Source organism: Panulirus ornatus, chromosome 2, assembly GCF_036320965.1.
Source record: "Panulirus ornatus isolate Po-2019 chromosome 2, ASM3632096v1, whole genome shotgun sequence".
NCBI lineage: Eukaryota > Metazoa > Arthropoda > Malacostraca > Decapoda > Palinuridae > Panulirus > Panulirus ornatus.
In genome coordinates this window covers 70,209,940-70,223,889 of record NC_092225.1, presented here as the reverse complement: position 1 = coordinate 70,223,889, position 13,950 = coordinate 70,209,940, and the positions used below count along the sequence as shown (strand labels likewise).

Below are 13,950 nucleotides of genomic sequence, written 5' to 3'. Positions count from 1 at the left end.
ACTTACCCCCTTAACCACACCATCCATAAACAAACTAAACAGCCATGGAGACATCACACACCCATGCCAAAGACCGACCTTCACTGGGAACCAGTCACTCTCCTCTCTTCCTACTCATACACAAGACATGCCTTACATCCTTGATAAAAACTTTTCACTGCTTCTAGCAGTTACCTCCCACACCTTATACTCATAAGACCTTCCAAAAAGTATCTCTATCAACCCTACCATATGCCTTTTCCAGATCCATAATTGCCACATATGAATCCATCTATTTTTCTAAATATTTCTCACATACATTGTTGCCACAATGTATAATTTTCTTATGAAGAGAAGTGTATTCATCCTCCTATCTTCATGGGCCCTATGGCAATACTTGAAAGATTTTAATTCTTCCTGTGTTGAACAACCACCAGCAAAACATTAAATATCTTAATTCACCAATTGTAACTCTAGGTGCACTATACAAAGAATAAGAAAAGACTAACAGATGAAAAAATGTACTTTCAAATAAAGCATACTGCTACAGAGATTACTAACTCTTGTGTAGGTAATGGGTCCTCCAGGAAGTATGGGTCCTGCATTGCTTGCTCTGAGGTAATGCGTTTTGTAGGGTCCATTGTCAACAATTTCTGCAACTGAATTTCATGAAAGGTAATTTTAGTATACAAAGAAGGTATTTTGCTGAAATAATGAATACCTTTAAACAGTCTATTCTTATTTCTCACCCAAGTTCTTAATAATATATCTGTAAATACCATGACTTCTGTAAATATCTGTAGTTATGTTAAAGATATATCTGTAAATACCATGACTTCTGTAAATATCTGTAGTTATCTGTACAGAACTCCTTTTAAACATTTATTACCTTGCTCTGTCTTCCCAAAATTACCTACTCCATCCCTCTCACAGTTTACCAAATCATTTTCCCTAACCCTCTCACTTTGCACACCACCTCGACCAAAACACCCTATATCTGCCACTCTATCATCAAACACATTCAACAAACCTTCAAAATACTCACTCCATCTCCTTCTCACATCACCACTACTTGTTATCACCTCCCCATTTGCACCCTTCACTGAAGTTCCCATTTGCTCCCTTGTCTTACGCACTTTATTTACCTCCTTCCAGAACATCTTTTTATTCTCCCTAAAATTTAATGATACTCTCTCACCCCAACTCTCATTTGCCCTTTTTTTCACCTCTTGCACCTTTCTCTTGACCTCCTGTCTCTTTCTTTTATACATCTCCCACTCAATTGCATTTTTTCCCTGCAAAAATCGTCCAAATGCCTCTCTCTTCTCTTTCACTAATACTCTTACTTCTTCAACCCACCACTCACTACCCTTTCTAATCAACCCATCTCCCACTCTTCTCATGCCACAAGCATCTTTTGCGCAATCCATCACTGATTCCCTAAATACATCCCATTCCTCCCCCACTCCCCTTACTTCCATTGTTCTCACCTTTTTCCATTATGTACTCAGTCTCTCCTGGTACTTCCTCACACAAGTCTCCTTCCCAAGCTCACTTACTCTCACCACCCTCTTCACCCCAACATTCACTCTTCTTTTCTGAAAACCCATACAAATCTTCACCTTAGCCTCCACAAGATAATGATCAGACATCCCTCCAGTTGCACCTCTCAGCACATTAACATCCAAAAGTCTCTCTTTCGTGCGGCTGTCAATTAACACGTAATCCAATAACGCTCTCTGGCCATCTCTCCTACTTACATAAGTATACTTATGTATATCTCGCTTTTTAAACCAGGTATTCCCAATCATCAGTCCTTTTTCAGCACATAAATCTACAAGCTCTTCACCATTTCCATTTACAACACTGAACACCCCATGTATACCAATTATTCCCTCAACTGCCACATTACTCACCTTTGCATTCAAATCACCCATCACTATAACCTGGTCTCGTGCATCAAAACCACTAACACACTCATTCAGCTGCTCCCAAAACACTTGCCTCTCATGATCTTTCTTCTCATGCCCAGGTGCATATGCACCAATAATCACCCATCTCTCTCTATCAACTTTCAGTTTTACCCATATTAATCGAGAATTTACTTTCTTACATTCTATCACATACTCCCACAACTCCTGTTCCAGGAGTACTGCTACTCCTTCCCTTGCTCTTGTCCTCTCACTAACCCCTGACTTTACTCCCAAGACATTCCCAAACCACTCTTCCCCTTTACCCTTGAGCTTCGTTTCACTCAGAGCCAAAACATCCACGTTCCTTTCCTCAAACATACTACCTATCTCTCCTTTTTTCACATCTTGGTTACATCCACACACATTTAAGCACCCCAATCTGAGCCTTCGAGGAGGATGAGCACTCCCCGCGTGACTCCTTCTTCTGAGGTAGTAAAAGCTTTACGGAAGATGAAAGCCGGCAAGGCAGCAGGTTTGGATGGTATTGCAGTGGAATCTATTAAAAAAGGGGGTGACTGTACTGTTGACTGGTTGGTAGGGTTATTTAATGTATGTATGACTCATGGTGAGGTGCCTGAGGATTGGCGGAATGCGTGCATAGTGCCATTGTACAAAGGCAAAGGGGATAAGAGTGAGTGCTCAAATTACAGAGGTATAAGTTTGTTGAGTATTCCTGGGAAATTATATGGGAGGGTATTGATTGAGAGGGTGAAGGCATGTACAGAGCATCAGATTGGGGAAGAGCAGTGTGGTTTCAGAAGTGGTAGAGGATGTGTGGATCAGGTGTTTGCTTTGAAGAATGTATGTGAGAAATACTTAGAAAAGCAAATGGATTTGTATGTAGCATTTATGGATCTGGAGAAGGCATATGATAGAGTTGATAGAGATGCTCTGTGGAAGGTATTAAGAATATATGGTGTGGGAGGCAAGTTGTTAGAAGCAGTGAAAAGTTTTTATCGAGGATGTAAGGCATGTGTACGTGTAGGAAGAGAGGAAAGTAATTGGTTCTCAGTGAATGTAGGTTTGCGGCAGGGGTGTGTGATGTCTCCATGGTTGTTTAATTTGTTTATGGATGGGGTTGTTAGGGAGGTGAATGCAAGAGTTTTGGAAAGAGGGGCAAGTATGAAGTCTGTTGGGGATGAGAGAGCTTGGGAAGTGAGTCAGTTGTTGTTCGCTGATGATACAGCGCTGGTGGCTGATTCATGTGAGAAACTGCAGAAGTTGGTGACTGAGTTTGGTAAAGTGTGTGAAAGAAGAAAGTTAAGAGTAAATGTGAATAAGAGCAAGGTTATTAGGTACAGTAGGGTTGAGGGTCAAGTCAATTGGGAGGTGAGTTTGAATGGAGAAAAACTGGAGGAAGTAAAGTGTTTTAGATATCTGGGAGTGGATCTGGCAGCGGATGGAACCATGGAAGCGGAAGTGGATCATAGGGTGGGGGAGGGGGCAAAAATTCTGGGAGCCTTGAAGAATGTGTGGAAGTCGAGAAAATTATCTCGGAAAGCAAAAATGGCTATGTTTGAAGGAATAGTGGTTCCAACAATGTTGTATGGTTGCGAGGCGCGGGCTATGGATAGAGTGGTGCGCAGGAGGATGGATGTGCTGGAAATGAGATGTTTGAGGACAATGTGTGGTGTGAGGTGGTTTGATCGAGTAAGTAACGTAAGGGTAAGAGAGACGTGTGGAAATAAAAAGAGCGTGGTTGAGAGAGCAGAAGAGGGTGTTTTGAAATGGTTTGGGCACATGGAGAGAATGAGTGAGGAAAGATTGACCAAGAGGATATATGTGTCGGAGGTGGAGGGAACGAGGAGAAGAGGGAGACCAAATTGGAGGTGGAAAGATGGAGTGAAAAAGATTTTGTGTGATCGGGGCCTGAATATGGAGGAGGGTGAAAGGAGGGCAAGGAATAGAGTGAATTGGAGCGATGTGGTATACCAGGGTTGACGCGCTGTCAGTGGATTGAATCAGGGCATGTGAAGCGTCTGGGGTAAACCATGGAAAGCTGTGTAGGTATGTATATTTGCGTGTGTGGACGTATGTATATACATGTGTATGGGGGTGGGTTGGGCCATTTCTTTCGTCTGTTTCCTTGCGCTACCTCGCAAACGCGGGAGACAGCGACAAAGCAAAAAAAAAAAAAAAAAAAAAAAAAAAAAAATCCCTCTCACAGTATCTTTACAATTCCATAATAATTCTCCCCTGATTGAATCACTGAGGTGGAAAGATGGAGTGAAAGAGATTGTGAGTGATCGAGGCCTGAACATACAGGAGGGTGAAAGGCATGCAAGGAATAGAATGAATTGGAACGATGTGGTATACTGGGGTCGACGTGCTGTTAATGGATTGAACCAGGGCATGTGAAGCATCTGAGGTAAACCATGGAAAGTTCTGTGGGGCCTGGATGTGGAAAGGGAGCTGTGGTTTCGGTGCATTATTACATGACAGCTAGAGACTGCGCGTGAATGAATGGGGCCTTTGTTGTCTTTTCCTAGCGCTACCTCGCACACGAGGGGGGAGGGGGTTGTTATTTCATGTGTGGCGAGGTGGCGATGGGAATGAATAAAGGCAGACAGTAAGAATTATGTACATGTGTATATATGTATATGTCTGTGTGTGTATTATTATCTTTTTTTATTATACTTTGTCGCTGTCTCCCACGTTTGCGAGGTAGCGCAAGGAAACAGACGAAAGAAATGGCCCAACCCCCCCCCCATACACATGTATATACATACGTCCACACACGCAAATATACATACCTACACAGCTTTCCATGGTTTACCCCAGACGCTTCACATGCCTTGATTCAATCCACTGACATCACGTCAACCCGGTATACCACATCGCTCCAATTCACTCTATTCCTTGCCCTCCTTTCACCCTCCTGCATGTTCAGGCCCCGATCACACAAAATCTTTTTCACTCCATCTTTCCACCTCCAATTTGGTCTCCCTCTTCTCCTCGTTCCCTCCACCTCCGACACATATATCCTCTTGGTCAATCTTTCCTCACTCATTCTCTCCATGTGCCCAAACCACTTCAAAACACCCTCTTCTGCTCTCTCAACCACGCTCTTTTTATTTCCACACATCTCTCTTACCCTTACGTTACTCACTCGATCAAACCACCTCACACCACACATTGTCCTCAAACATCTCATTTCCAGCACATCCATCCTCCTGCGCACAACTCTATCCATAGCCCACGCCTCGCAACCATACAACATTGTTGGAACCACTATTCCTTCAAACATACCCATTTTTGCTTTCCGAGATAATGTTCTCGACTTCCACACATTCTTCAAGGCCCCCACGATAAGTTCCCAAGTGCACTTTCGTGTAATAATCACATCATCAGGGGAGACACATGAGAGAAATATAAGTCAGCTGATATACATCGAAGAGATGAAGCTAGGAGTAGAGTGAACCATAGCGCTCAAATTTTCTCTGCATTCTTCTGAATGCTAAGAACTGTAGATTCACCTAAGCTGTTAACATGCCCAAGCACTGACACTCCCTCACCAGCATTAGCGAGTCATAAGATTTCTAGCTTTGATTCTATGGTCAGAAAGGTTCTGCTGTTTAACCTCTTGTTCTGGGTAGATGTTACTGGACATTTGGATACCATATACCAAACACAAACACAACAGGATGCAAGAAAATTGCATTAGTATGATTTGGTAAATAGAGAGGAGGTAGTAAAAGCTTTGCGGATGATGAAAGCCGGCAAGGCAGCAGGTTTGGATGGTATTGCACTGGAATTTATTAAAAAGGGGGTGACTGTATTGTTGACTGGTTGGTAAGGTTATTTAATGTATGTATGACTCATGGTGAGGTGCCTGAGGATTGGCGGAATGCTTGCATAGTGCCATTGTACAAAGGCAAAGGGGATAAAAGTGAGTGCTCAAATTACAGAGGTATAAGTTTGTTGAGTATTCCTGGGAAATTATATGGGAGGGTATTGATTGAGAGGGTGAAGGCATGTACAGAGCATCAGATTGGGGAAGAGCAGTGTGGTTTCAGAAGTGGTAGAGGATGTGTGGATTAGGTGTTTGCTTTGAAGAATGAATGTGAGAAATACTTAGAAAAGCAAATGGATTTGTATGTAGCATTTATGGATCAGGAGAAGGCATATGATAGAGTTGATAGAGATGCTCTGTGGAAGGTATCAAGAATATATGGTGTGGGAGGAAAGTTGTTAGAAGCAGTGAAAAGTTTTTATCGAGGATGCAAGGCATGTGTACGTGTAGGAAGAGAGGAAAGTGATTGGTTCTCAGTGAATGTAGGTCTGTGGCAGGGGTGTGTGATGTCTCCATGGTTGTTTAATTTGTTTATGGATGGGGTTGTTAGGGAGGTGAATGCAAGAGTTTTGGAAAGAGGGGCAAGTATGCAGTCTGTTGTGGATGAGAGAGCTTGGGAAGTGAGTCAGTTGTTGTTCGCTGATGATATTGCTTATTATATTGCATATATGCATCTGTTAGACTGAGACAGAAATAAAAACAGTCTTGTTCAAAACTTCCTTAAATGAGAGCAGTCCTTCACAAGAGAGTACAGTAATCTTTCTTATAATTAAGATAACAACTCAAAAGAGAAAAATCTTCAACACTTGAAAATGACTCCCAGATGTTAAGAGGCAGATTTAGCAAACTGTTCAATGTGGGGTTTCCAGTTCTACTAAGTATGTTTACTGAGTTGAGAGGTGGAATAACAGAGCCATCAAAGAATAAATAAAAACCGTAGGGGGTTTTAAAGAGAAAAAGAAAAAACTGGTCCTCATCTAGCATACATGCTTACCTTATGATACTAAAGGCAAAAAACACTTCTACTTACCAACATAAATGCTTTACCATCAGGTTTAATCTTGTGTCTATCCATGTATTTTACGAGAGAACAATTCGCATAACTGAAATGTCAAAGAAAAGTTTATCAAAACAATGCAAATATGCTGGAAAACAAACTGCAACTGTTTTCATGATATCAATCATTTCTCCTTTTGTATACTTTTCATCATTCTTTTCATACATTTAATCAAATAAGATGAAAAAATATAACTTGTTAGGTATGAACTGCTGCACATCTACTGTTGTTTTCTACTTTACATATGCCTACACTTTACTCATCTACTTTGCTATAACCTGTTGATCAACTTTTCGAACCAAGGAATATTCCCAAAATTTGTTTTTTTTAGCAAGTAATGGTAAAACAGCATATGCATTACATTCTTTTACAACAATATGTAATAGGTAATGGTAAAGGTAGTATCCTAATATGATATAGAGATATATTCCACACATACTTCTGGCTGTCTAAAGAAAAGTACAAGTCAAAGAAGTGGAGAATGTAAGTTTTAAAGTAAGAAAAACTCCTTATCTCCAAGGCAGTATCCTGTGAACCATGAGACAGACCTCAGAACTCCAGGGGTTTGAAACCTCTCAACCCCCTAACTTTCTGGGGAAGTTAATGCCACTTGCTCTTCACTAACACCTTTCTTTCATCCCTGACTGCCATTTCCCATGTTAGCGAGGCATCACCAGGAACATTCAAAGAAAGGCCACATCCGCTCACACCCATTCCCTAGCAGTCATGTGTAATGTACTGAAACCAAAGCTCCCTAGACACTTCATGCACCCTGGTTCAATCCACTGACAGGATGTCTACCCCAGCATACATCATTCCAATTCACTGCCATTGTGCATGCATTTCATCTACATGATCAGGCCCCAAGTGCCAAAAATCAATTTCACTCAATCCTCCCATCTCTAATTTGGTCTCCCTGTTTTCCTTGTTTGCCTCCACCTCTGACATGTCTTTCCTCTTTGTCAACTTTCCTCATTCATTCTCTCCACATGTCCAAAACATCTCAGCACAGCTCTTGTGCTCTCTCAACCACACATCTCTCTTACCCTTTCATTACTTACTCGATCATACCACCTCACACCACATATTGTCTACAAACATTTCATTTCTAACAAATCCACCTTCCTCCTCACAGCTTTATCTATAGCCCATGCATTGCATCCATATAACATTGTTAGGACAACCATTCCTTCAAATATACCCAACTTTGCCCTCCCAGATAATGTTCTTTCTTTCCACACATTCTCCAGCGCCCCCAGAACCTTTGCCCCCTCATCCACCCGATGACTCACTTCTGCTTTCATGGTTCCATTCGCTCTTATGTCCACTCCCAGGTATCTAAAACACTTCACTTCCTCCAAACTTTCTCCACTCAAACTCACACCCCAGTTAACCTGTCCCTCAACCCTGCTAAATGAAATAACCTTGCTTTTATTCAAATTCACTCTCAACTTTCTCCATACACACACTCTTCCAAACTCAGTCACCTACTGCAGTTTCTCACTTAAATCTGCTACTAGTGCTGCATCATTAGCAAACGACAACTTATCCCCCAGAGATTTAATACTCACTCCTCTCTCCAAGACTCATGCATTTACCCCCCTCACCCTCCAAAATTAACACCTATTCATCTAATCAGCAGTAATTGCCTTGGCTCAACCTAGGTCCACCCTCTAACCAATCAATGATCTCTACTTGGCAATGACACCATCATCCCCTGGCCTTCGTTGCTAACCCACTTCATAATTCTCAAAACATAGTTGTTAACCTGTCAGGACAGAGAAAGACTTTTAGAAAGAGGGGTAATGAGGGTGGAAACACATGCCAGGAAAAAATGCATGCAGGACACTGCCCAAGAGAAGTTTACAAACATCAGTGATTACATTACTTTCCATGATTAGCTTATCTTGAGGACCCCCCCCAATATTTTCAGAGTTATTCCTGTTTGGGTGGCCCACCCATAACTTAAAATCACTTGCATATCATAAGTTTACTAGCTGGGGCAGAGGGAGTTTGTCAGAAGAAAAGGAAGACTAATATTTATATCTTACGTCCCTACATAATGATTCATGGACCAAGAGATTTCTTTTTCTTTTACAAGAATCCCAAAGCACACTAGGAACTCTTATGTTACATGTACCATTGTCTCCATGACTAAGTAGCTGTTCAAAGCAAACATGAGCATAAAAACCTCAAAAGGGAGAAAGTACTCCCAAGGTGAAACCAGTGTCAAAATTTTTCAAAAAGCAGTTACACTGTTACTCATAAAAAATATGTACAAGAGGCAATCTCAAATGCCATGAGACAAATTTGAAAAGATATAAAACCTTAATCCAATGATGCCCTGGAAGACAAGCACTTCTGTATAAATACTCAAATTTCTTTACATAAGGAGCCTGGCTCTGTGACAGGGTTGACTCTATTCCTGCCCATAAGGTGGCTCTGGTCCCCAGTTTCTTGTTGACAAAGCAATGGTCAAGGCGTGGGACCATCACACCAAATGGCAGAATGACTAAACTGCCTCCCGTGAATTGGGATAGAAGGGTGAGATCTTCATTAACAAGACACTCTTGACAATCCTAACTCTGTGAGAAATGCAGTTGTCTCCATGAGGAGAATAACTCCCCAAGATCAAGTTAGGGAAACCTCTTATTGAGCAAAACATGTCAGGTTAAATGGGACAAAAAAACTAAAAGCTGTGGCTTGAGTGACATCCAAACGTGGATTGCATAACTAGAGGGGTTTGAATTATTGTCGACAATTGATGCGGGAAATGGCGAATAGTACGAAAAAAAAATTTGGAACAATAACACTCTAGTCCTTAGATCTGTGTAATCTCCTTGTGAGGGGTCCATACACTGAAAGCTTCAAAGGGAATGAAAAACAATCCTGAACCAAGAAACAAAATATAAAGAGTGGGGCAGGGGTAACATACAAACCTAAACATACACTGGAGAGACAGTTCCCTGAGTACAGGTGGTGTTCACAATGACAGAAATACAGTGAGCATATCAGTATGCTATAAATGAGGATATCAGTAACCATACAGCTGACAGGTACGACTCAGCAGGGCTTTCAAATGCCAAACAACTTCTATAAGTTACTTAAATAAGCCTGTTACATAAGCATAATAAAACACTCCTCAGCTAAATCAGACAAGGATGATGATATTTGACTGGATGGAAGGGGCTAAAAACAGGCCAACTGGATACTTCCTACAAAGTCTCTGATGCAAAGAAACATGAGGCAGGTTGATGTCAACAGGTAAGAGATGATGATATCATGGCCAAGTTAAGGTTTTTAATTAGTCAGAGAGCAAAACTGGGTCAAACCAAGGCTGTTGGCACAAAACAAGTGGTTAACAAGAGGTGAGAGACATTTATCTTACCAAAAGGCATGGGTTTCTAATCTCAGAGATCTGAGATATCTCTTATGCCTTGGAGGATTAATTAACCCTGAAGAAAACTGAGATATTCATTTCTAAATCTAGAAACATACATTGAATTCACAATATTCAAACAACAAGGGTATACAAAGAGAGAACAGGATGCATGATGTAAAACCTTAGGAATTATGAGGAAGAGTAAATTAAATGATAAAAATACTGCAAGTTTGGGAATACCTTACCGAAACTCAAGGTAGGATTTAAGGAATTATCAAAATAAGAGAGGTAAACATATTACACAGGAATCATCTTACTTGTTCTTTTTAAAATCCTTCATTAACGTACTATGCTCTGGCATTTTCTTGATGTCTACCCAATCCTTCTCTTGTGGGAAGCCCATAACATTGAAGATTCTGAAAAAATAAGATGTCAATTATGAGTTATATGCAGTATCACAATGTAGCATTCTAGGTTGAATGGCCACCTTACATCAAATGTGTTAGATTGGCCCCCTTGGTAGATGACACCCTCATTGATGACAAATTTCTCACCACAACAACTGCCTACTATTGCCTTGTGCAGTGTTTGAAACTTTCATTTTTCCTCTGAGTCAACGTTAATTTATTTATTTTCTCATGGATACTGCACAAGGAAAAACACCAACAAACAAAGCATCAGGGTGTGTGATTATGTATTCTTCAAACAGATGAGCACAACACTCTTTTATAAACTGATGAATTAGAAAATACAAGACTAATTACTAGAACAGAATAGAGTGTGACTGTGACTAAAGAAAAGACCATCTGCAGTAGGATAATCTGTGGTTGACACATCTTCCAAATACATCCTTTTTATATCAAAGCCAAATGGTCTATCATGTGCTAGCCTGTACAGTTAGAGCTGGAAACCCCATTTTTCTAATTCCAATGAAAGGTCCATGTATACATACGATCTATCAATCTATCTATCTATATCTCTGAAGCCTATTCCAATTGAAACTCTCTCAAGGGGGTGGCCACAGCAATAGAGTCTCCATAACTTGTAAACTCCAGAGCCACTACTTAGCCTTTAGTGCCTCACCCTTAACAGCCCACTGGGAGAGGGCAAATCTAGTGCAGTTTTTGCAGGGGCTCTTACCTAATATTCCTACTGCCTACTTTTACCTACTGCTCCTACCTACTACATTTATCTACTGTTTCTACCTAATGCTTCTGCCCATATGTTCCTTCCTTCTACTTCTATCTACTGCTCCTACTATTTTCCCAAAAGGAAAGGCTAGCGCATAGTGCTCACTGCAGGAAAATCTAGTTATGAAGAATGAGCTGTTGTCAAGTGTTATGACCGACTAGAAGGGGGTGTGTGATCCACTTCACATAAGAGGATCAAATCAAAATAACCTATTGAGGGAAGAACAATACATGAATTAAAACTCACCATGAAGGAATATCCTCAAAATCAGAGATGAAACCAAATTATGAAGTACTTACCTATCTAACTGATCATGATGATAAGGATTACTGGTTTTGATATCCTCTTGCCTACAATGGAAAATAGGTTCTGATGTCAGTAACTCAGCAAAGATACAACCTATTGCCCAAATATCTGCAAAAAAGAAAACAAATATCATAAACATATTGACAGATAACTATTCACATTCTACTATTAGATTAAGCAACCACTTCCATAGCAATAATATCAGAAAAATAGAGCAAAGTAAAAGATGCTATCATGGAAAAAATTAGGAATATGTCAATGAGTGACACCACATAGAATTTTCTCCAAATGATCACTTTTTCTATTTTTTGTGTTGAAGAGGTTGTGCCAGGAGTAGATAAAGAAAGGCTGCATCTGGTTGCATCCATTCTCTAGCTGCCATGGGTAATGCACTGAAACCAGAGGGATTTAAGTTTCTAATTTATAACAGACCCAAGATTTTTATTTTCTTCAATTCCTATGTCTTTTCAAGTTGGATCTATGAAGAGAAACAGGGAAGGAAAGTTAAAAAAAAAAAAAAGTGGAAAAAAGAGAGAGAGAGAGAAGGGTGCTTCTCAGTACTTACAGAACTTATGATGATATTTTTGCCATTTGACATGGTAGACTGTAGTACTCACCACATATGCCAACAGCATCTGGTGTTACTAGGTCATCCACTCAAGTATTAACCACAGCCAATGTTACTTAATTTCTCTGATTATATAAAAAACAGTGTCAAAGAAAAGAGAGAAGGGAAAGAGGAAGAATGAGGAAGAAGTATGGGAGTAGGGAGATAGGTGTTCTGGAAACCATCTAATGGGTTCCAAAATCCTGACATCATGAAGCTATGGAGTATCTAACTTCTCCATGATCAAATCTGAACAGCAACAGAGAGATGTAAGTGACCTTGTAGAAAACATAACGGTTAAGTGATGAGAGATCCTAAACTTGATGTCATCTTCCACAAGGTTGAAACTAGTAATCTAAGAAGTTTCTCCAAGCCTGATTGGGCACCTGACTTATTCTGTTTTCTGACAATTGTTTGTGTTCTCATGCATTTGAAGGAAGAAAGTTATTTCTCTAGAAAGTAAGACTTCCATGTATTAGCTATCTAGCTAAAGAACTTTTAATCAGGTGAGAATGTGAATTCAGAACTCCAGCGTTGAAAACATATCAGTTAAACATTCACATTTTTACCTAAAAGAACTGGTAACTATCATTCAATAACCAAATATTGTTATTGCCATGGACAGCATATCTAGAACAAAATAAGTGAGTCAGTAAGTTAATACCAATGTTTTCAAGGTAAAAGTGATGAGGTATACTGCTCGAAAAATTATTACAATGTTTTTTTTTTTTTTTTTTTTTTTTTTATACTTTGTCGCCGTCTCCCGCGTTTGCGAGGTAGCGCAAGGAAACAGACGAAAGAAATGGCCCAACCCCCCCCCCCCATACACATGTACATACACACGTCCACACACGCAAATATACATACCTACACAGCTTTCCATGGTTTACCCCAGACGCTTCACATGCCTTGCTTCAATCCACTGACAGCACGTCAACCCCTGTATACCACATGACTCCAATTCACTCTATTTCTTGCCCTCCTTTCACCCTCCTGCATGTTCAGGCCCCGATCACACAAAATCTTTTTCACTCCATCTTTCCACCTCCAATTTGGTCTCCCTCTTCTCCTTGTTCCCTCCACCTCCGACACATATATCCTCTTGGTCAATCTCTCCTCACTCATTCTCTCCATGTGCCCAAACCATTTCAAAACACCCTCTTCTGCTCTCTCAACCACGCTCTTTTTATTTCCACACATCTCTCTTACCCTTACGTTACTTACTCGATCAAACCACCTCACACCACACATTGTCCTCAAACATCTCATTTCCAGCACATCCATCCTCCTGCGCACATCTCTATCCATAGCCCACGCCTCGCAACCATACAACATTGTTGGAACCACTATTCCCTCAAACATACCCATTTTTGCTTTCCGAGATAGTGTTCTCGACTTCCACACATTTTTCAAGGCTCCCAAAATTTTCGCCCCCTCCCCCACCCTATGATCCACTTCCGCTTCCATGGTTCCATCCGCTGACAGATCCACTCCCAGATATCTAAAACACTTCACTTCCTCCAGTTTTTCTCCATTCAAACTCACCTCCCAATTGACTTGACCCTCACCCCTACTGTACCTAATAACCTTGCTCTTATTCACATTTACTCTCAACTTTCTTCTTCCACACACTTTACCAAACTCAGTCACCAGCTTCTGCAG

General features: G+C 40.7%; 1 protein-coding gene across 7 annotated transcripts in view; it reads right to left on the bottom strand.

Moving 5' to 3' along the window:
- The window catches only part of Cdk8 (cyclin-dependent kinase 8), a 167,253-nt gene that overhangs the window by 132,871 nt on the left and 20,432 nt on the right, over window positions 1-13,950 (bottom strand). For all 7 annotated transcript variants that reach the window (XM_071677172.1, XM_071677127.1, XM_071677154.1 and 4 more), the window contains exons 6-9: window positions 11,675-11,789; window positions 10,502-10,600; window positions 6,776-6,848; window positions 541-638 (exon numbers count right to left, since the gene is read on the bottom strand). In XM_071677172.1, coding sequence (XP_071533273.1) covers window positions 541-638; window positions 6,776-6,848; window positions 10,502-10,600; window positions 11,675-11,789 — 385 coding nt within the window. The remainder of the gene's footprint in view (window positions 1-540; window positions 639-6,775; window positions 6,849-10,501; window positions 10,601-11,674; window positions 11,790-13,950) is intronic.